Source organism: Prosopis cineraria, unplaced genomic scaffold (genome assembly GCF_029017545.1).
Source record: "Prosopis cineraria cultivar Desert tree isolate PC_DT_omini unplaced genomic scaffold, ASM2901754v1 PC5, whole genome shotgun sequence".
Lineage (NCBI taxonomy): Eukaryota > Viridiplantae > Streptophyta > Magnoliopsida > Fabales > Fabaceae > Prosopis > Prosopis cineraria.
This window is the reverse complement of record NW_026555336.1, coordinates 6,679,465-6,700,655: the sequence shown is the minus strand read 5'-3', so window position 1 is coordinate 6,700,655 and position 21,191 is coordinate 6,679,465. Positions and strand designations below refer to the sequence as shown.

Genomic DNA, 21,191 nt, shown 5'->3' with positions numbered 1-21,191 from the left:
CAAAACTCCCCAAGCTATAATGGAATCACAGGTACACCAGAGGCATATAGATTGATTGCTGTACACCTCAGAGTACACCGGTGAATCAGAAAGTTTCCTATAAAGCCTCGCCAATGGGTTTCAACAGAGTAGCAAACAACGACTACATTCATGAGGATGATACGCTGATGCATGAGGACAGGACCCTGAATGGAAATTACCAAAACCTTCTGAGGAGATGAAGGAGCTCATGAAGATATATCCAATCGTGCCTATCACACAGGAGGAATTTCAAGAGTGGTGCAAACCATGGAATAATGCCTTAGTGATCACGCTTTTGGGTAAAAGGTTAATGTTAGCGGAATTTAGAGCTCGTCTTGAGAGACTATGGGGATTCACTAGCTTTGAAATTGTGGATTTACCGAATAACTACTATTCTGTTCGTTTCTTGGATAAGGATAACTGGACGATACATTACAAGTGGGTTTTTCATGAAGGTCCCTGGGTAATATCCAACCATTATGTTCTGGTACAAAAATGGTCTTCTTATTTCGATCCTTTCAATAACTCTTTAAGTAGAGTGGCAGTCTGGGTGAGAATTCTTAATATTCCCATGCATTGCTATAATAAAAATTTTATCAGTTGGCTGGGGAATTGTATAGGACGAACGCTCAAGGTAGACATGAATACTTTATCAGATTCTTTATTGGCTTTAGCAAGACCAGAGAGGGGCAGGTTTGCCAGGATCTGTGTTGAGCTTGATTTACAAAAATGTCTGGTCCCTCAAGTTATTTGTGCCTGCAAATTATTTAACGTCATTTACGAAGGTTTGAACTTGGTGTGTTTTGAATGCGGACATTATGGACATAGGAAGGAAAACTGTTCGTGGCAGAGGTCCATAAGCTCTCAAGTGTTCAAATCACCGATAGTAAAGAGTCCTTCAGTTGACACCAACACCCCGTTGAAAAACAAGCCACCGGTTTCGGGGGAGATATTTGGTACTTGGATGATCGACCCTTGATCTACAAAGCATCAGTTTTTGAGGAGGGAATACCCAAAGGAGCTACAGAAAGATCAGGGGAAGAGGATGACTGCTGTCAATAAAGGTAGCACACACCTACACCAGTTGAGATTTGCTGCGATCGCCAACCTAGATATGGACGAAATGGCAGAGATTGATGGAAGTCATTTCATCGAGAAGGAAAATAATGGTGTGACAAATATTTCCATAAGGCAACCAGAGATGGAAATAAGAAAGGCTTTAAGCTACCCCAAGATAAACCAGACCAGTGGCAGCCTTGCTTCTCGGATACATACACACAATCTTCCTAGGTCAAGCCCTAAAATGCTGGGGAAGGAGAACCTCTTACCTAAGCAATAGAGTAGAAAGGTTTATTGATTAATAGTGAGGGGTGCATGCCTAAGCCCATTCCACATCCAAATGGACCAGAAGAGAGTGTGGGTCATCCTAATACAAGTCTCAGACAGCATGTTGTGATACAAGGCTCTGTTAGCAAAATGGGCTCAAATTCTTCGAGCCCAATTCTAGTCCAGAATTCTCAGTCCACTGTTGGCATACATAATAAAGTCGGGGAGGCTACTTCTTTGCCTAATTTGACTCTACCTCCTACAGTTCATGTCAGAAATAGGTTGTTATCCGTGAACCACAACTTAAAGCCTCCTGACCCACCCAGATCAACAAAAGGCAGTGTGGAAGATTATGCACAGCTTGTGCCTGGAAATCAGGCGTGCACAATGCCGGTAGAGAAACCTGAATCTCAAGAGGCTATCTCTGATGTGTAAGCTCTGCTGTTATCACTTCCTTTTATCATTATTTTTTAATGATTATTGTGAGCTGGAATTGTAGAGGAGTGGGAAGTGGAATTTTGCGGGCCTTATCAAAGACATTGTTAGAAAATATAAGATTGATGTACTTTGCCTTCTTGAAACAAGAGTAAGCGGCAACCAAGCAGATAAAATTGTTAGATTTTTAGGATTTAGCAACTGGATCCGGGTAGAGGCAACTAGCTATGTGGGTAGTATTTTGGCTCCTTTGAAATTCAAATGTCGTTTCTATTACCTATCTGTCCTCCAACGTCCAACTTCTATATATGTCATATTCAGAATAAGGCAAACTCTGACACGTTCCTTTGTACCTTTGTACATGGGGAACCATACTATCTCAGACATAGGGACCTTTGGGCATCGATTAAAGCTCTTGCCGATTCTATCAATTGTGAATGGATAGTTTTGGGAGACTTTAACTCTTTTCTATCCCCTAAGGACAAATTTAGGGGGTAGTCTAGCTAATGTGCAAGAATGAGTTATTTTCTAGATTGCATTCAAGAGTTAAAGCTGTTTGAGTTACCTTTTGTGGGAGACTGATATACATGGCTGAGAAGAGACGTTCATGAACGTCTAGATTGGGTCTTCTGCAATAGTTTGTGGGAGGAAACTTACCCTCTGGCTAAAGTTTTCCATCAGCTGAGATTCAAATTAGACCATAGACTTATTATGACTGCGGATGAGGTCAATGGTGATGAAGCTAATGGAAGGAGCCCATTTAAATATCATGCAGCCTGGGCATTAGAGGAAGGTTTTGGGGACCTAGTCAAGAATGCCTAGTTTGGCAAATCATGGCTTGATAGTCTTACTTCTTTTTAACAGGAGGCTGATGAGTGGAATCATAAAACTCTTGGAAACATTCCGAAATGGAAAAGGGAAATTATTAGGAGGTTAGAAGGTATTGACAGATCAAGACTTTCAAGGAACAAGACTGGTCTTTTCCATATCGAACAAAAGCTTTGGACCAAATATCAAAAACTCGCAGCCTAGGAAGAGTTAATTTAGTTCCAAAAAGCTCGCTGCAAGTGGCTTCAATGAAGGGATAAAAATTCTAAAATTTTTCATGCCTCAGTCAAAGCATGGCACAAGCACAATAATATAGATGCTCTTCAAAATGAACAGGGAGATGATTCAGATCAGTCTATCCTGCAGAACATGGCAAGTGACTTCTTCAACCATATTCCTTTAAAACTACCTTTCACTTTGTCACATCTTGGCCTACAAACTTTCCTCCTCTTTTAGTTATTTCAGATTTGTGCAATTCAGCGAGAGGTATCTGACACTGAAATTAAAAATATGGCTTTCTCTATTAGTGCCTTTAAAGCCCCAAGGCTGGATGGTATTTCTGCGCATTTGTTCCATACCCAAGTGGAGCCTCAAGGTCGCAGATTGATTTTCTTTTGGTTAGGAACCAGATAGAAAACTTTGTAAAAATTGTAAGGTGATCCCGGAGATGCTGTAACGACACAACACAGGGTCCTAGTCCTTGATGTGTGTATTATGAGTAAAAATCCAAAACGTCGACAAGTAGTAACACCAAGGATTAGGTGGTGGCAATTAAAAGGTGAGAAGCAAGATATTTTCAAGAAAAATCTTTTGGATAAAGGAATTTGGGATTCTCAGGGAAGTGCTAACATCATATGGGAGGATATGGCTAAAAAGATACGGGAGGTTGCAAAAGTAGTTTGGGAGAATCGAAAGGTTCTGGTCCGAGAGATAAGGAGTCTTGGTGGTGGAATAATAGTGTACAGGACAAAATCAAGTATAAGAAGACTGTTTTAAAGCCATACATTTGTGTAACAATGAGGAAATTGGGAGAGGTACCGTATGGCTAAGAAGGAAACTAAGAGAGCTGTGGGTGAAGCTCGTTCCAAAGCTTTTGAAGAATTTTATAAGAACCTTGAGACGAAGGAAGGAGAGCAAAATATTTATAAGATTGCCAAGAGTAGGGAAAGAAAATCAAGAGATCTAGAACAGGTAAGGTGATTAAGGATGAAGAGGGAAGAATTTTAGTTACAGATGATGAAATTAAAAATAGATGGGAGACTTATTTTTCTAAACTTTTTCAATGATGGAGAGGATTCATCTAGTAACTTGGAGGATTTTTAACTGGTGAAGGAGAACAAAATTTGTCATTCTATCGAAAAATACGTGATAAGGAGGTAAAGGAAGCTCTTAAGAAAATGGCAAATGGTAGAGCTAACGGACCTGATTGTATATCTATCGAAGCGTGGAAATGTTTAGGTGAAGAAGGGGTGAGATGGTTAACTAAGTTATTTAATGTGATTTACGGTCCAAGAAAATGCCTGATGAGTGGAGGAGAAGTACATTAATTCCTATTTATAAAAATAAAGGAGATATTCAAATTGTACTAACTATAGAGGGATTAAACTCATGAGCCACACAATGAAATTTGTGGGAGAAGTAATTGAGCAAAGGTTGAGATTGGAGACAAGTATTTCTGAGAATCAATTTGGTTTATGCCAGGTAGATCAACTACAGAGGCGATTTATCTATAAGGGGATTAATGGAAAAGTATCGTTGTAAAGATAAAGATCTACACATGGTTTTTATTGATTTGGAAAAAGCTTATGACCGTATACCAGAGAAGTGCTTTGGAAAGCGTTGGAAAAAAAAGGGAGTACGGATTGCTTATATTAAGCCATACAACGATGTATGAGGGGGTAAAAACTAGTATAAGAACGCCTAGTGGTCAAACAAAGGATTTTCCTATAAAGATTGGACTACATCAGGGATCATCTCTGAGTCCTTATTTGTTCAACTTGATTTTAAATGTTTTGACGGAACATATTCAAGAGGAAATCCCGAAATGTATGCTCTTTGCGGATGATATAGTTTCTTATAGCAGAGACAAGAGAAAGAGGTTAACTGGGCTCCCAAAATGCCAGTTTGTTAAAGAGGTCTTTTTGACCCGGATAAGATTAGGGTATACAACCAGACCAATATCATGCTTATCCCTAAAGTTGATTTTCCTAATTCCTTGAAGGATCTCCGACCTATCTCTTTGTGCAATGTTTGCCTCAAGATAGTGACCAAAATTCTTGCCAACAGACTACGTGTGCACTTTGACCATTTAATCTTACCTAACCAATACAGGTTCATCCCCGGTCAGCATAGCAATGACAATATTATCCTAGCACAGGAGGCTCTTCATACTATAAGGTATAAATCTGGACAGAAAGGATATATGGCTTTGAAGATTGATCTGAAAAAAGCCTAGAACTGTCTAGAATGGTCTTTTATAGAGGACACTCTTACAAGCTTGGGTCTGGGACCTTCCTTTATCAATATAATAATGAAGTACATCTCTACAGCCACTACAATGGTCCTTTAGAACGGGACAGAAACTGAAGCTTTCTCTCCAACAAGAGGAATACGACAGGGCGATCCTCCGAGTTAATATCTATTCGTCTTATGTATGGAAAGACTTGGACAACTAATTCAAAGAGAGTGTAATAATAGAAGATGGAAACCTATCAAATTCAGTGTCAATGGTCCCCACCTTTCACACCTCTTTTTTGTCGATGACCTTATCCTTTGTTGTGAAGCCTCCACTTCTCAAGCAGCTCTTGTTAGGGATGTTTTACACAGGTTTTATTTTATCTTGGGACATCGAGCTAATTTACTAAAATCTAAGATCTTTGTCTCCAAAAATGTCTACTTTAATAGAAGCTTGGAGCTCAGCCACATATTGGGTATTGGCCTTACTTTATATTCAGGGAAATACTTAGGTATTCCACTAATTCATAAAAGAGTCACTAAAGTAATGTTCTCACCCATCCTCACAAAGGTTCATCAACGTCTTTCCTTCTGGCAGAGCAGATTCCTAAGCATAACAGGGAGAACTACCCTGATTAAGGCCGTTCTATCTGCTATGACCTCGTATCACATGCAAACAAATCTCTTACCATTTGGGGTATTGAAGGAGGTAGAGAAACTCTATCAAATCTTTCTTTAGAGTCAACAACTAGAAAAAAGGAAAATCCATCTGATTACTTGGGATACCATGAAACAGACTAAACTAGAAGGAGGGCTAGGCATTAAAGATGTTAAACGCCAGAACACTGCTTTCATTATGAAACTCTGTTGGGCCTTAATCACGAAATCATATGTGATGTGGGTTAAATGCCTAAGGACTAAATATAAGTGTGGAGAGAACAACATGCCTTTTGTCATCAGAAAGAGGAGGTTATCTGTAACTTGACATAGCATTTGCGATGTTTAGGAAACATTCAAAGTAGGTGTGGGTCAGAAAATCAATAACGAGCGAAACACTAAGTTTTGGTGGGATCTTTGGTCGCCTCTAGACCAAGCTCTAATCCACTATGTAACACGCAATGAGAGTAGCCTTAATCCTATCGATACTGTTGCTGATTTTGTGTTGCCCTCTGGAATATAGGATGTAAACAAATGCCTTCTATTTCTCCCATGAGAGGTTGTTAATAAAATTCTCAATGTTCGTGTACCAATAGGAAATAACCCGAATGTGTTTTGTTAGCAGGAGTCTGGAGATGGCTCTTTCTCTGTGAAGTTAGCTTATCAGTTTATCCATCATCCTGATAGAGGCCTGCCTAATAGCTTCCTAAAGAAACTTTGGCACTGGTCCCTTCCAGAAAGGATTAAATTCTTCCTATGGCAAGCTTCTCAAGAGAGGATCCTCACTAATTCTCTGAGAGTCAAGAGGGGTTTAGTCGAGAGAAACACTTATGTTTTTTAGTGTAACTGTGAAGAGAGTGTTATTTATATCTTGAGGGATTGCTATAAGGCAAAAATTTTCTGGAACCATTAACTTAACCGTAATCTCTCTTCTATGTTTTTTGACATGAGTTTATAGGGTTGGCTTAGGAATAACATAACAAACTCTTTTGGAAATGTAACTTTCAGCAAATGGCCATGGTTTATAGTTTTTAGTCATAGTTGCTGGCTACTTTGGAAGGCTAGGTGCAAGAAAGCTATGGAAGACAAATATACAAGACCTTTAGACCTGAAATTCCAATGCCTTTACAAGCTAAGGGAGTCTGTAGTGCAGGGAAAATACAAACACAAAATATTCTAATGTGAGGATTCCACCCTCACCCACTGGACCCCGCTGCCAGGCAATACTCTTAGAATGGATGTCAATGGTTCTGTTGACAACCAAAGGCATGCGGCATGTGGAGGAGTCATACGTGACAAAAAGGGAAATTGGGTTCTGGATTTTAAACACTCGCTGGGGTTTCTGCTTAGTGTATTAGATGAAATTCAAGCTATCTGTTCTGGTCTTGAAGTTTGCCAATAATTTAATATCAGTCAAGTTACCACCTGCTCGTATGTTACTGAGGCTATATTTCTTCTTAGAACCGGTGTTGATGATGAACACCCAATGTGTGCTGAAATCAATTCAGCAAGAGACTTCCTACTATCTAACTCTAACATCAAACTAGTTTTTGCTAGGCGTGAAACAAATAGGGTCGCGGACTGGTTGGCCAAGAATGCTCACCTGGAAAGTGATAATCTCACTATATTGGCAAATGTTCCTGCTGAATGCAGTGATCTAGTTCTTGTGGATAAGCTATGGATTGCTTAGTTTGTTTTGGGTTTATTTCCTTTCTAACTTTACTTAACTGTTTGTTTTTCCTTCAGGCTTTGGCCTGCCTTATCTATTCAAAAAAAATTAATGTATAAAGTGGCATGACTTTTAATACGTATAAAAGCATTTATTAGGACATTCGCTATCACTCTTATAATATCTAGGTTTCTTCCTTGCGAGCACTAGAATAGGGATTTAAATTTTAGGATTGGTGAATTTCTGTAAAGTTTCCTTTCTTAAAAAAAAGGAGAGAGAAAATTTTATATTTAAAAATAATAATAAAATAATTAAAAATACCAAAAACAAATCACCTATATTTACTAATCCCAACTTTAAAGGATTTAAATCTTAAATCCCCAATTTAGTACGTGCAAGGAAGAAACTTGGCTATTATAAGAGTAGTAGTGGATATCCTGACAAATGCTTTTATAAAAAAAAATATTATCCTAATTGAAAGTTTACGATGTCAATTATTCTTTTCAGAAAAAATTTATAAATAAAATTACCCTTTAACTCTAGTTAAACGTTATTATAGGATAACATTGGTCAAACAATCAATGTTAGTCAAAATTATTATAAGGCAATGTTATACCATTTTTAAAACTTTTGAGATAATATTGCAGCCATCAAAAGTTTAGACATTGCTTTTGACTAAAAATTTTCTTTTCATTTAACCCTAAATAAAATATCAATAAACCAATGAATAATACTCATTTTATTTAAAAATGTAAGGTATTTTTTAGGAAGTTAAAAGTTTAAAAATATAAGATATTTTTAGTCTTTCGAGGTGTAATTATTGCCTTTTTTTTCAAAAGTACCCCTATCGATAATAACTTTATATTTATTGTAGGGTGTTTAATAGGCGTAAATATAAAAAAAATAGAGTTAGTTAGAAAGTAGGTAACTACTTTATTAGAAGTGAGATTCGATTAAAGATGTCTTATATTTTTTAACAAAGGGAGTATTATTTATATCGTCTACAAAGTTAAAAATAGATATTATTTTATTTCTTGTTTTTATCTATAAACTAGCATATGTCCTGTATGATGCCTAGATGTTAAATGAAAAGTAATTATCTAAATAAATAATAAGATATGAGTTAATATATAAAATTGCATTATTATAAAGGAAAATCACAATACATAACCTAAAATTTAATAATATCACAATGCTTCGGCCAAAAAAATATCACAAAATATAATGACAAAAGTCATACAACATACAACACAGTTTAATACATTATTCAACAATCAGTGTAACTCATCTCTTATCTTAAGAACTTCATCTCTATTGTTGCTATCAACCTATATGTTCTAAAAATAATGCCTCCACAATCCACAATGAACAAGTTCATATATTTAAAATAAATAATTAAATCATATTATGCATTTGTTTTTTCAAAATGTTAAGAAAGTATGATTTACTTCACTTAAACCAATATAATTATGAATGATCCTCAAAATCACAACCACTCGACCTTTTCCATTGCCTCAACAACAACAAGCCTTATCATATTAAGTAGGGTCAACTCCATGGATTATATAATGTTATTGTGCTCTACTATTTAGTAGGCTTTTAGAAATATTGTTAATTAAAAGATCTCAATCAACAACTTTCAAAAGTGTTATAGCTGGCCTTCATCTATCCTTTTTGATAAGGCTCAAAGTTATCTATTTTACTCTCCTCGCAGGTGCCTCCCACCATAGTTTTTTTTTTTGCATATGTCCAAACCATCTCAAATGATTTTCTATCATTTTTTCCTTCAATAGGTGTGACACTCACTTTTTCTCGTATGTGCTCATTTCAAATTTTGTTTTTATGTGCATATCCACACATTCATCTCAACATTCTTATCTTTGCACTTCAACTTTATGCTCTTGTTACCCCATTAAAGTCCAACATTCACTACCAAATAATATTGCTAATCTTATAGCAATCTTCTCTCATGCTTTATCTTCTTTTTTCAATCTACTCTCCTAATTTGAGCCACTATCCAAAAAGAGTTAAAATCAATATGAGGACAATAATGATTTTCATCAAATAACTTGGTTTCACTTTTGAGTTTTGATAAAGAATAACTAATGAGGTGAAACCTTTTCACTTAAAGCGTCTTGAATTGAGTTGGCATTAGCCATAATGAGGAAAGACAACTTAGTTTATTGTTGGAGAACCTTATGCTTGCATGTCAAAAAAACCAACTTCCTATCAAAAGACTTATTTCAAGTATTCCATTCTTATTCTTGAGGTCTATTTCTATGTTGTTCTTGCCAAACACATTCTTCTGCAATAGCAATATCATAGGATATAAAAACCTTAAAGCATATTATTGCAACAAATTGAATAGCACTTTCAAAAACTGCTTACAATGAGTATGTGTTGAGGGAAATTACTTATGAAATGTTATGTATATAGCACAAAATGAATACTACTACTAATATTCCATTGAGCAAGCTAATTTTATTTACATCATGCTTTAACAAAATAATATTTGGGTCTCCAAATGCATTTAGATCCATTTGGTTATTAGAATGAAATGGATTGAAAAATCAAGATAAAAATGAACTAAATCACACTTTTCTTATGGTAAGTATGATGAAACTTATTAATATAATTATAAATGTAAGAATTATTGTACCTTCCAAAAACCTCATAAATCATTATTCCCAATTCCATAAACTAAATTACCCTTCCTCTTTATGAATGTACTTATTTATCCCTTTTGATCACTTTATTTTTACCTTTATTTTCTTAATCCATTCCAATTTCTTTCTAGTAACCAAATGGGACTTTAATCACATTGCTAATGATAAACATCATGAGAGGAACTTGAATCCCATCTTCGAAACTTTCCAATGTCAAATATAGCATCAACAATTTGTCCACCCTATTTGCATATTGAAACATGCTTTGATTTTCTTCCCTTTTTTGTTCCACCTTTTCCCTTGCGAATACTCAATTCCCTTTGCAGCCTCCTCAAGTATGTAAAATACAACAAGCATTTTGTAACATCCTAAAAATTCAAACCTCTTATTAATCGAATTAATTAAGGATAATTAAATAAGAATTAGTATGGTGTGTGGACAAAGCAGACTAACAAGTATTTTGGGTTATGTTTTTAGCCCTAAATATGAATCCAAAATGAGTTTGGGTCACCCAAACTTCAAAATGGGAGAAAAATCAAGGAAGATGGCTTTGTACCATATGCTGCAGTACATGCGTCATAGAAATGCAAAGAAACCCTCTCTGTCCACATGCTATGGCACGTGGGGACATGCGCCATGGTGCACTAACAAAATTCTATAGTAATAAGTCATGAATTAGACTCAAAAAATAGAGAGAGAGAGGGGGTTTTGAGCGAGAGGACAAAGGAGAATGCTAAAGACTCTACTAGAGCTTGAAGATTCAAAGCTTTAGGAGCATTTTGAAGCTTCCAATCACTTGAGGTAAGTTCTTAATATTTTTTTCTCTTCCATTTCTATAGATTTTTGAGTCAGACCTTGTGTTGGAAAAATAATTTTCAGTTCATAGAGGTTATAGATTTGAACCTATTGATCAAATAAAGCTAATAGAAGCTGTTTAAGGTATCTAAACCTAAAATTTATAAGTTTAAAAGTTTTGATACTTGGGAGGGTATTAATGCCTAAAAATTTGAAATAAATGGAGAAGTTAGAGTTTGTTAGGAGCCATTAATGATGGTTTGAAAGTTTAATGAAGCCCATGAGAGCTAAAGGGAGTTAATAAGCCTAATGGCTGGGCTTAAATGTTAGACATAAGGGCTTTGGAATATTTAAAGTATTGAAATAGAAAATTAAGACATTGTAAACGGCAATATTGATGATTGTGGATTTGATTAATTATAGATTAATCATCCCTTGTACAGAACTTGGCTTAAGGTCAAGCTTTAGAAGCAATATTAGAGGGTAAACCTTTGACTACTCGAAGGTTTTAAGTAATCGGGAGAATCTATTTTGCATAGTTATATGTTAATTGATTTAAATTGCTAAATTATATGTGATTAGCAAGAACAGATGAAATTTCTTATTGGCTAATGTGTAGCATGTTTTGGAAAAACATAAATGAGGCTATGATGAGTTTTAATTATAACATGATAAGGAATAGTTATGTGTTGTTGGGAAAAATTGTTACATATTTGAGAAAAGTAATAATGCAATATTGTAAACAATATGATGTGAATATATGATGACAGCATGAGAAATGAATTTATGATGTATGGAATGTTATGATGGTATATCTATATGATGCAATGATGATATGTAGGCGTATGTGTTGATAATTGTGATAGAATGATATGGAATTACACACTATGCTCACATGTAAAGCTTGATGAATATATGAAAATGAGCTTGCTATTGTGAGTTGATAACATGCTATATATGAGCATGAGTGATTGCATGATCATATTGGTGAGAATTTGCATAGAGAGAGGAGTAGTGATGAAATTCACGTGGTATTGGCTGCATATCATTGGAATTAAAAGTTAGCCTGGCTACCTACTGTTAGAATCAAGAAATAGCCACTGTCCCAATGTTTGTCGAGAAATTATCCCATTATTTGTCGAGGGGCTCGAACCTAGTTATCTCCACCTATTTGTCAAGGATACTAACTTAGGGTTTACGATCCCTAGGGATTTGAGAATGGGAGAAGTGATAGTCCAAGAGTGAGGGTAGTGACCTTGGCCAAGTTGCTTCTCATAATTGGTGATCTTGGACAGTCCATTCACATGGATAAAGCCCTATTTAATTGATAACATATGGTTTCAATCAAAATTTATTAGGAGGATATTTAGTTTGATCATGCATATTATCTAATATATCATATGGCTGTTAAGTTTGTGGCAAATCGTGATACTGGAGTTGGTCATTATCACATGGTTGTTATTATTGTGACAATGTGCATTGTATATTTGATTTGGCCATTGTCATATAGTTGTTAGTATTGTGATAATGTGCCTCATGATTTGACCTATGGAAAGATAAGATATGATGATTTATATGAATAACATGACTTATCTGTGAAATAGTGTTATATGTGATTACATGCCTCATTTATGTGCTTTGTTTTTAAAAGTGTCAATTAATAAGCAATTGCATAGGATAGAGGAACCTTAATTACTAAATGGTGGCACTTACATCTCTCTCTCTCTCTCAACATTTTATAAGCTCTAGCCCAGTTATCAAAAAGGAAAAAGTTACAAGGTTTAGAAATCAGTTATTCCTATTGTAAAGTCTCCTCCTTTAGGTTAAAGTTTGTGTAATGAGTACGATATTGCCAATTAGGGACATATTTTGATAATTACTTGTACTTCATGATTTACATGACTAATTCATTGTATTTTTGCTCCCTGAAATTTTTATGTCATCTTTAGAACTTTCTATAAGGCCTAAATTCAATGTGAGTATTGCAATGAATCAAAATTTCTATTTGAGTATAGATATAATGTTATATGCAATGCTGGATCTTCCACATCTGTTTTTGATATTAAGGGATTGTGAGCTAAAAATAATATATTGAAGTTATTTTGTGCATATGGTTATTGCATAGGCAGTCTTGGGTCCATTAAGTGTGTTTTAAGTATTAGTTATAGCTTTTCGCATAAAAGTTAGGTTTTAGACACCTTGAGTAATGTGAAAATTGTTAAAATAAATTTGAATGTCCAACTCCTTTGTGTGAAATTATTTAGGAGTACGATCGTGCCATTAGCTAATGTATGAAAAGAGTTTTATGTAGACACTTATTTTGCATCAGTCGGATGTCAGATGGATAAATGAGGCATGTTAGGAGTTGGCCCCCATTGCCGTTAAATGACAGCAATATTGCTGTCAGTTTTATGTAGCACGCCACAACACGTTACATAGAGAGGAGCACAATGCGACGCCTGCTTCTGTTTCATGCTATCTTGATTTTCTAAATTTTCTTTGAATGTTTTTTTTATGTAAAATGGTATCCCATACTTCTGCAATTACCTTGAACTCTATTTTGGACTAATTGTTATCCTCAGGAAATAATTTTAAATAGTTTGAAAACTAGTATCTCAATTTATGAAAGAATACAATTGAATTAAAAAGTGATTTGAAAATGATTAATCATGGTAGGGTAATTTTTTAGGTTCAATCCTATGATTACCAAAAAGTATTAAAAATAAGAATGGACTAGTAAGGGAGACCTTACACATTTAAAATATGTTATTAACATTCAAAGACAGTCACATTCAAGTTAAAAAGGGTAAAGTAGAAACTTTGGCCATGAACTATTTTTTTAGGAGCATTTGGTAGCCTAAACTATCAGGTGGTGTGAAATAAATCATCAATTTTAAAAAGCGGAGTATTTAGTGGCTCGCCGTTGACTTTACCAAATGGACATTATGTGGGGCCCACAACAACACATGACACTTCAAGGGCACTCCACATCAGCATGTATAAATGTGCAAATTTGGCCACAAATTACTATCTAAGGAGCATTAGATAGCCTCTACTATTAAAAAAAAAAAAAACAGACCACCCAATACCTTCCCTTTAATTTTAACCAAATACTATTTATTTTCATACTTATGACTCTACAATATGTCAATCTCTCCAATCTTTTCACCTTTGTTCTCAGTGTTAGCTTAAGAAAAAGAGGTTCAAAGAGTTTTTATCTGAAGACATTCACGAGAATGATGCCAATGAAATAAAAGCTTGATTTTATGACGTGTAGAAGAAGCTTGATTTTAGTTTAATTTAGCCACGAATTATTTCTTATACTTTGTTGGCATTGTCTTCGTGCATATCTTTAGATAATCGCTCTTCGAACCTTTTCTTCTTGAGCTAAAATTGATAACGAAGGCAAGAAGATTGAGGAGATTAACGCCTTATAAGTCTCATAAGTATAAAAATAAATGGTGTTTAGTCAAATTTTATGAGAAGGTTTTGGATGGTTAGTTTTTTATATTAGAGGTTACCCAATGTTCTTTGAAAAATAATTCGTAACTAAATTTATACCTTTACACATGCTGATGTGAAGTGCCTTTGAAATGTCACTTATCATTGTGAGCCTCACATAATGTCCATTAGGTGAAGTTAAGAGGAAGCTATTGAATGCTTCATTTTTTTTAAAGTTGATAATTTATTTCACATCACCTAATAATTTAGACAACCAGATACTTCTAGAAAAATAATATATGGCCAAATTTATTCCTTTACCCAAGTTAAAAGTGAGGAATGCTTGAAAACTATAAATGGAAGTAGCCTTTAATAATTAAGTGTGGAAGTTATGAAAATTAAAATTTATTCTAATTTTTAAATTGAATTTTAAAATTGAAAATAAGAAGCTGGAAGTTGTGGTAGTCAAGAAATTTTCAGATCCACGGTAGTTATAATGTTGGAAAAATTTTCGGATAACTTTAACTTATGAAGATTGAAATTTTTTAACTTTTTTAAAAAATTTCGGCAGTAAGAATTTCTTTATATATTTTTTTTTTAAAATAAGAAGTTAGAAAGTCAGGATTGAAGTGATTGGGTTACAGAATCTGAAAATTAGGCAAAATATCAGAAAATTAAAATTCAAAATATATTAATTAAGTTATTTTATACAGCATAACTAAAATTTGATGTTGCTTCGTGAAATCGCAGCATTTTTTTTTTTAAGGACACATGGTAGAGTTTAGAAGTTGGCAAAATGATAATAATACCCCTCCAAATTATATAAATATAATTCGATCCTTCAAAATACGATAATTCCACCAAAGTTTATTGGAACCTCTTTATTGATAAATTTTAAATTTAAAATATCATTTTACCTTTATTGATAAGTTATAATTTTTATTTAATTTTTATAATTTTTTAAAAAAATTATAATTTTTTAAATAAAAGTTGTGAATGAGGTTTATTATTTTAAAAACTTATTTTTCAATAATAAAAATTATACTTGACGAATTATAATTTCTTATTCAATTTTTACAATTCATATAACAAAAGTTATAATTTTTTAAATAAAAGTTATGATTGAAATTTGTTTTTCAATACAAAAATTATACTTAATAAATTATAATTTTTTGTTCAATTTTTACAATTTATTGAACAAAAATTGTAATCCCTAAACAAAATTTGTCATTGGAGGGCTTGTTATTTTCAGCAAAGATAAAATAGTCTTTTCATTATAAAAATTATTGACAAAAAAGGTTTTTAAAGACTTCATTAGGAGTATGATGTTTTGAGAGATCATATTATTATTTATATAATTTAAAAAAAATTTATTATCATTTTTTATTAGAAATTCTATTAATAAATACTCCTTCAATCTTATATATTAATCATCTTTTAAAAGTAGGTTCATTTTATAAGTCATTAATTAATAGAAGTATTTTATTTTAAATTAAAATTTTTAAATTATTCTTGAGAAATAAGAGAGAGAACAGATAAGAATAAAAAATAATATAATATAATATAATATTATTATTTATTTTTATTTTAAAGTTATATTTAAAATTTTATATGGTTTGTTTTTATTTTTTATTTTTTATTATATTAATATTAATAAGATTAATGAAAATAATTTATAAATAGAATTGAATGGCCTTGTTTTCCAAAGTCGCTAATTCGCAATCATTGGATCTGGTTGCCGTCTAACGAAAACCAAGATGCTATATTGTCCCACGTCGGCAGCGCCGCCGGATATTTCAGGATTTTGCAGCTTGCTTCTCCCTTATTTTGCCTTCGACGAGGGGGAGGCCAGGTTCGTGAAACCATGGCCGACAATCACGCCGATGACTTGGACCAACTCCTCGATAGTATGAACTCTTTCTTGCTTTCCTCCTATCTCTGACACTTCCAATTTCGTTTTTGGCTCAAAAGATTGTTTCTCATTTTTTTTAAGGTGCTTTGGATGATTTCCAGAACTTGAACGTCAGTTCTACCCTTCAAAGGTCCCTATTTTCTTCATTTTGCTCTGCCTTTGTGTTGATGACGTGCTATTCGTGCCTATATTTCTGAATCTTCGCTTTCTTTTGCTTGTAGTTCTGGAGCAGGAACTGAGAAGAAACAGGATTATCCTCCTCTGCCTTCCGGAGTTCAAGGACTGGGCATGGGTTTACCTGATTTGAGAAGTAAGAAGGGAAAACAAAAGGTTTCCAAGGATGCCCATGTATCGGAGGCGCTCGACAAACTCAGAGAGCAGACAGTTGAGGCTGTTAAGGGACTTGAATTTGTGTCTGGGTCGAAGCCTGGTGAGGATGATTTGAGTAAGGATCCAGTTGTGGACGATTGGTTGAAGCAGTTTGAGGACCTTGCTGGGTCTCAGGTAACCCTCCTTGTCATCTTGGATAAGATAATTGGGGGCGTGCTAGCGTAAGCAATTTGAGTGATAAGATGAGGTTTTTGAATTTTATTACAACTATGAAATGAATACGAATGATGAATTTTTCAGGCACGTGTGATTTGCTTCTTCTTAATGGTCATGTTAAAGAACAAGACTTTAGAATTAGAAACTGTACAGATTAGAGGATTTGATCAATATTGTTGTCCATGAACGGGATATTTGAGAAGTTTTGTCACTCATGTGTCATGTAGTTTGTCTACTGTATTGGATGTTCCGAAGGTATAGTGTCTTCTATGGTAGATATGATTAATTCTTATTTTGCTTAGAAATTCGAAAGATAACTCTTTAGCATGGAGAATAGAAGAAACAATTGCAATAAGGATGTTGTTGACTCATGTCTCTATATGGTCTTTTTATTTCTTTAATACTCATCCTCTATGATTGCATTTAGAATTTCCCATGTACTGACAAAATAAAAATGGGTGCAGTTGTCATGACTCACTGCAGATTTGAGTTAGGATGTGATATGGAACTGTTTTTTGCTTTGTCATAATCTAATTCTTATGTAACACCTCGGGCTTATTTATTCACTTGGGAGGGCTCTGCTAAACTACAGTACATTGCATTACTTGGATCGAATAGTTAAAGCTGGCATTACTTATTGTATTTTTACATTACATGCTGTTGAATCTTTGGACTGTTGACCTTCCTACTTAAGCATTCTTCTTGTCTTTCTGTGCCTTTTGGAGGTATAAAATAATTATTCCAAATGAATTGCCTTTACTTATACCATATGTTAAAATGTGTATGTTTGTGATTGCAAATGATTCAAATTGAGGGTTATCACATTTAATTACTAGCTCTCACTTCCCTTGTATTGTAATAGTGATGAGCTTATCTGGAAGAATTGATTAATTATTAAGTGCACAAGTTGGGAATTCCATTCATGATAGCAGAGGAAATCATATATGACTTGGGAGATTCAGCTATATTCATGCACATATTTCTCAGGTTCACTTGTCAAAGCAATCAGTATATGATATCTGACTGAAGCAAACAGTGAAACCTGGAAATCTTTCCTTCTTTATCTAAGAAGGGATATTACTATATGAGTCTTCTCTTCAATGCCATTTTGTTTCTTCTAACAGGGCTTTCACCATGTAGTGTGTCCCCATATGCTGGCAAACCCATTCTATTATATCTTAGTCGCTAACTATGTGATCCCTGCTTCATCTCTTTTTGTACTCATCTGTTATTCCTTACCATCATAATAACACTGTAACATTTTTGTTCAGAATTAGGACATTAATTTTATTGACATGTGTAGGACATGGATTCTATCGTGGAGACCATGATGCAACAACTTCTATCTAAGGAGATTCTTCATGAACCAATGAAAGAGATAGGTGAAAGATATCCAAAGTGGCTGGAAGAGCATAAAAGTAGCCTAAGCAAAGAAGAATCTGAACGTTATTCACAACAGTATGAGCTGATACAGAATCTTAATGAAGTTTATGAGAAAGATCCTGGAAATTTCAACAAGATTTTTGAGCTCATGCAGAAAATGCAAGAATGTGGACAGCCACCTAGTGACATTGTTCAAGAGCTTGCTCCTGATTTTGATTTGAACAGTCTTGGCCAGCTGTAAGTGTGCTTAGTCTGCAGTTTGTTGGAAATGGAAGCTTCTTCTATTTGTTGGTCTCCATTGCACTGCAGCAATTAGCTTTAGCACTTAAAATTAAAAATTCAGACCAGTATCCATTTTCAAACATGCATTGATTGATTTTTTAGTTCCAATTTTCTCAAGTCAAGCCTCAATTTCATCCCAAACTAATGTATTTGACTGAATTTCAGGTTGCATCTTTTAAAAAGTTTCATTATTTTCTTAAGTACCAAGTCCATCTTTTAGCAATGGTAGCAAAAAATGATTCCATGTTGCATCTTTCACCCAAAGCTCTCCTTCCATTGCTCTCATACTATGCTGTTTCTTTTCTTTCTTTTTTCAGGGAGCAATAATGGGCTTGTTTGATTCTATTTTCTGTTTTTATATTCTAAAAAACAGTTATGTAAAGCAGTTTCTTAGAACAAGTTTTGGAAATAAAAAATGAAAATATCTGTTTGATTTATTATTTTGAAAATATATCTAAATTAGTGAAATAAAAGGTGAGAGAATAATTTATTTTATTAATATAATTGTCATTAATGAAAACGTGATATTTTATGACTCTTCTTTAGTTTTGGAGATCAAAAAGTAATGAAACATCTACAAGATGTTCGAGTTTTTTAGTACTTCATGACAACATTTTTTTTTCTGAATTCATAATGGAAAACACATTTTCAAATAGGTTTTTTCCCTTTTTTTTTTTATCAAAACAAAAAACTGTTATGAAACTATGTAATCAAACAGGCCCAATATCATTGTTTTCCACTCAGTAAGGTTAAGGCATTTGGGCTAAATGAAACTTGCCCCTAAAGTTGACGGCGAAAGAGTGCTTTTGCCTTCATTATACAAGTCCTCAAGTCACATTTGCATCTTTTTAGAAACATGAAAACCTCAACTTAAGTCCGTGTATGGCTGACCCTGAGATTTTTCAGTTGTAGCATTTATCTTGTACTATAAGAATGCACTACTTATTTCCTGAAGTTTCGTTTAAGAAAAAAAAAAAAATTATATAGTGCATCTGTTTGATATCTCTACTGTTCGCTTCTTTGCTTGGTTTGGTGACACTTTTGACCTTGTAGAATCTGTAGTCACGAATCAACAAGAAGAAAATTTATCATTTAGGTTATTAAAATCAGTTGTTACGGGTAACTTAATTGAACTATTTTGTAATACTTTGACCACTAAGTAGGCCTTGTGGAATGCATGGTGTTGAAAATTATGTCACTTTTTACAATCCTTGTGAACAATTTGCTATAAATCTTATACTTTATGTTGAATATTAATATTAATGTTGATATCAATCTATTTTTTTAAAGAAAAAAAGAAGAAGAAAGAACTTGTTACAGGCTTACAGTCCAAAATGTGGGGTGAATTGCTCATGAAAATTCAAGTATCCTGTGTAGTCTTCCCGTAATTATACAGTTCTACTTTTGAATTGATAATCTGATACTAAGTTCTCTCTCACAGATACCAATCTCTGATGTGCCGAAATCAATTTCATTAGTTTATTGTCTTCTTTGGAGTATATAATGATGTAGTGTGTAGAGTTCGTTGTTACAAATCTTTTGCTGTAATACTTGTTAAATGTGGGCGTATTAACTGATGTCACCCCCCCTTTTTTTTTGCAGATCACCCGAAATGCTCGAATCTCAGCCAAACTGTTCTATAATGTGAAGGTCTATGGGGCCTTGTATCACGTCTATGATTAATAGATCCTTAAGGATATCGTTTATCACTTTGTGAGGAAAATTGGATTGTTTTGCAGCAGAAGTTTTTTTCCACTAAGTTTTTGAAGTAATGAGGAAATCATACTGTAGCCTCCTGTCATTTTACAGTTTTAAGTTTACATGGGCATAGAAGGGGACAGGATCAAAAAGGAACAGTTTCAGAGCGCTTGTATAGAATCATTTTCTATGAACCAAGGTGGTAAGTCTACAAATAATGGTCTCGATTCTTTGAAAGTATTGCCTTTTTAACTGAAATTTCTCCATTTCTTATAGACTTAGTAGATATTTGTATATATGCCTACGGTTTGATTTTGAATCTTGTGAATAGAAAAAAATTAGTGCAGAGCGAAATTTGTTTCCCTTTAAGTAAGAAGTAAGATAATCTGTCTAGAACTTTCAACTTGACTCAATTTTGAGTTTAATAATTAATGCAGCTTTTGGATATGGAGATTTAAATTTAGGAAAAATTATGGATGGGCTCCAAATAAGAGACTTATTTCCTAATAAGTTTCATGAATTTGTTAAATAATGATGAAGTTTCAAGATCTTAAACTGCAAGGAAATGAGTCAAACTATTATATTTATGACAAGTGCAAGAAAATGAAACTGCTCGTGACAAGTTACAAATTAACTTTCTAAATTTATGAGTCAAACTATTATAGTTATAAGTAGACTTGAGTATTTTTGAACATGTAAATTTAAGAAGTTAACTAGTAAATTTAGAAAGTTGGCTTGTAAATCAAAAGGTATGTCAAGTAACGATTTCTTTTTTGTTTTTTTTTGTTTTTTTTGCACTTGTCATAAATGACACTTGAGGACTTTAAGATTTTACTGCATTTTAACATTTTAATGGAGTCTGGAAATTGAAAATTCCTCAAAAGTACAAGTCCTTCATTTGGTTAACTTTCCATAATAAGCTTATGACAAATGAAGCTAGAATGAATAGAGGTATGAGTGTTTTGACCTCTTTTATTCGGTGTAATCATGATGTAGAAAATTCTCTTTATGTCCTTCTGGATTGTGAGGAAATTAAATTTTTGTGGATCTCTATCATCAAACCAAGCCTTCAATTAGT

The 21,191-nt window shown here is 33.8% G+C and overlaps 2 protein-coding genes across 7 annotated transcripts; both read left to right on the top strand.

The window, feature by feature from the left end:
- Positions 1 to 1,194: 1,194 nt before the first annotated feature.
- Positions 1,195 to 15,237, top strand: LOC129311884 (uncharacterized). Of its 6 annotated transcripts, none has more exons than XR_008593417.1 (2): positions 1,195 to 1,778; positions 13,192 to 15,237. XR_008593417.1 is itself a non-coding variant. In XM_054954365.1 (2 exons), exons 1-2 carry the CDS (start codon positions 1,396 to 1,398, stop codon positions 7,409 to 7,411), a joined length of 516 nt encoding a protein of 171 aa, XP_054810340.1. In that variant the 5' UTR covers positions 1,195 to 1,395; the 3' UTR covers positions 7,412 to 7,601. The 6 variants fall into 6 exon arrangements, 3 of the variants coding, with proteins under 3 accessions (XP_054810340.1, XP_054810342.1, XP_054810341.1); XR_008593415.1 differs by having other exon boundaries at positions 13,181 to 15,237; XR_008593416.1 differs by having other exon boundaries at positions 13,163 to 15,237.
- Positions 15,238 to 16,008: 771 nt separating this feature from the next.
- LOC129311652 (peroxisome biogenesis protein 19-1-like) lies at positions 16,009 to 20,371 on the top strand. Its single transcript, XM_054954039.1, has 5 exons — positions 16,009 to 16,199; positions 16,286 to 16,334; positions 16,426 to 16,708; positions 18,054 to 18,370; positions 20,018 to 20,371. The coding sequence occupies exons 1-5, from the start codon at positions 16,157 to 16,159 to the stop codon at positions 20,061 to 20,063; spliced, it is 738 nt and encodes a 245-aa protein (XP_054810014.1). The 5' UTR covers positions 16,009 to 16,156; the 3' UTR covers positions 20,064 to 20,371.
- Positions 20,372 to 21,191: the final 820 nt, after the last annotated feature.

What these genes read in the sequence shown, in the direction of transcription:
- LOC129311652 (XM_054954039.1), top strand. Translation starts at nt 16,157, where the DNA reads ATGGCCGACAATCACGCCGATGACTTGGACCAACTCCTCGATA. An exon ending in CTTGGACCAACTCCTCGATA is followed by an intron (nt 16,200 to 16,285) that starts GTATGAACTCTT and finishes ATTTTTTTTAAG; the next exon opens with GTGCTTTGGATGATTTCCAG. An exon ending in TTGAACAGTCTTGGCCAGCT is followed by an intron (nt 18,371 to 20,017) that starts GTAAGTGTGCTT and finishes TTTTTTTTGCAG; the next exon opens with ATCACCCGAAATGCTCGAAT.
- LOC129311884 (XM_054954365.1), top strand. Translation starts at nt 1,396, where the DNA reads ATGCCTAAGCCCATTCCACATCCAAATGGACCAGAAGAGAGTGTGGGT. An exon ending in CAAGAGGCTATCTCTGATGT is followed by an intron (nt 1,779 to 7,278) that starts GTAAGCTCTGCT and finishes AGTTTTTGCTAG; the next exon opens with GCGTGAAACAAATAGGGTCG.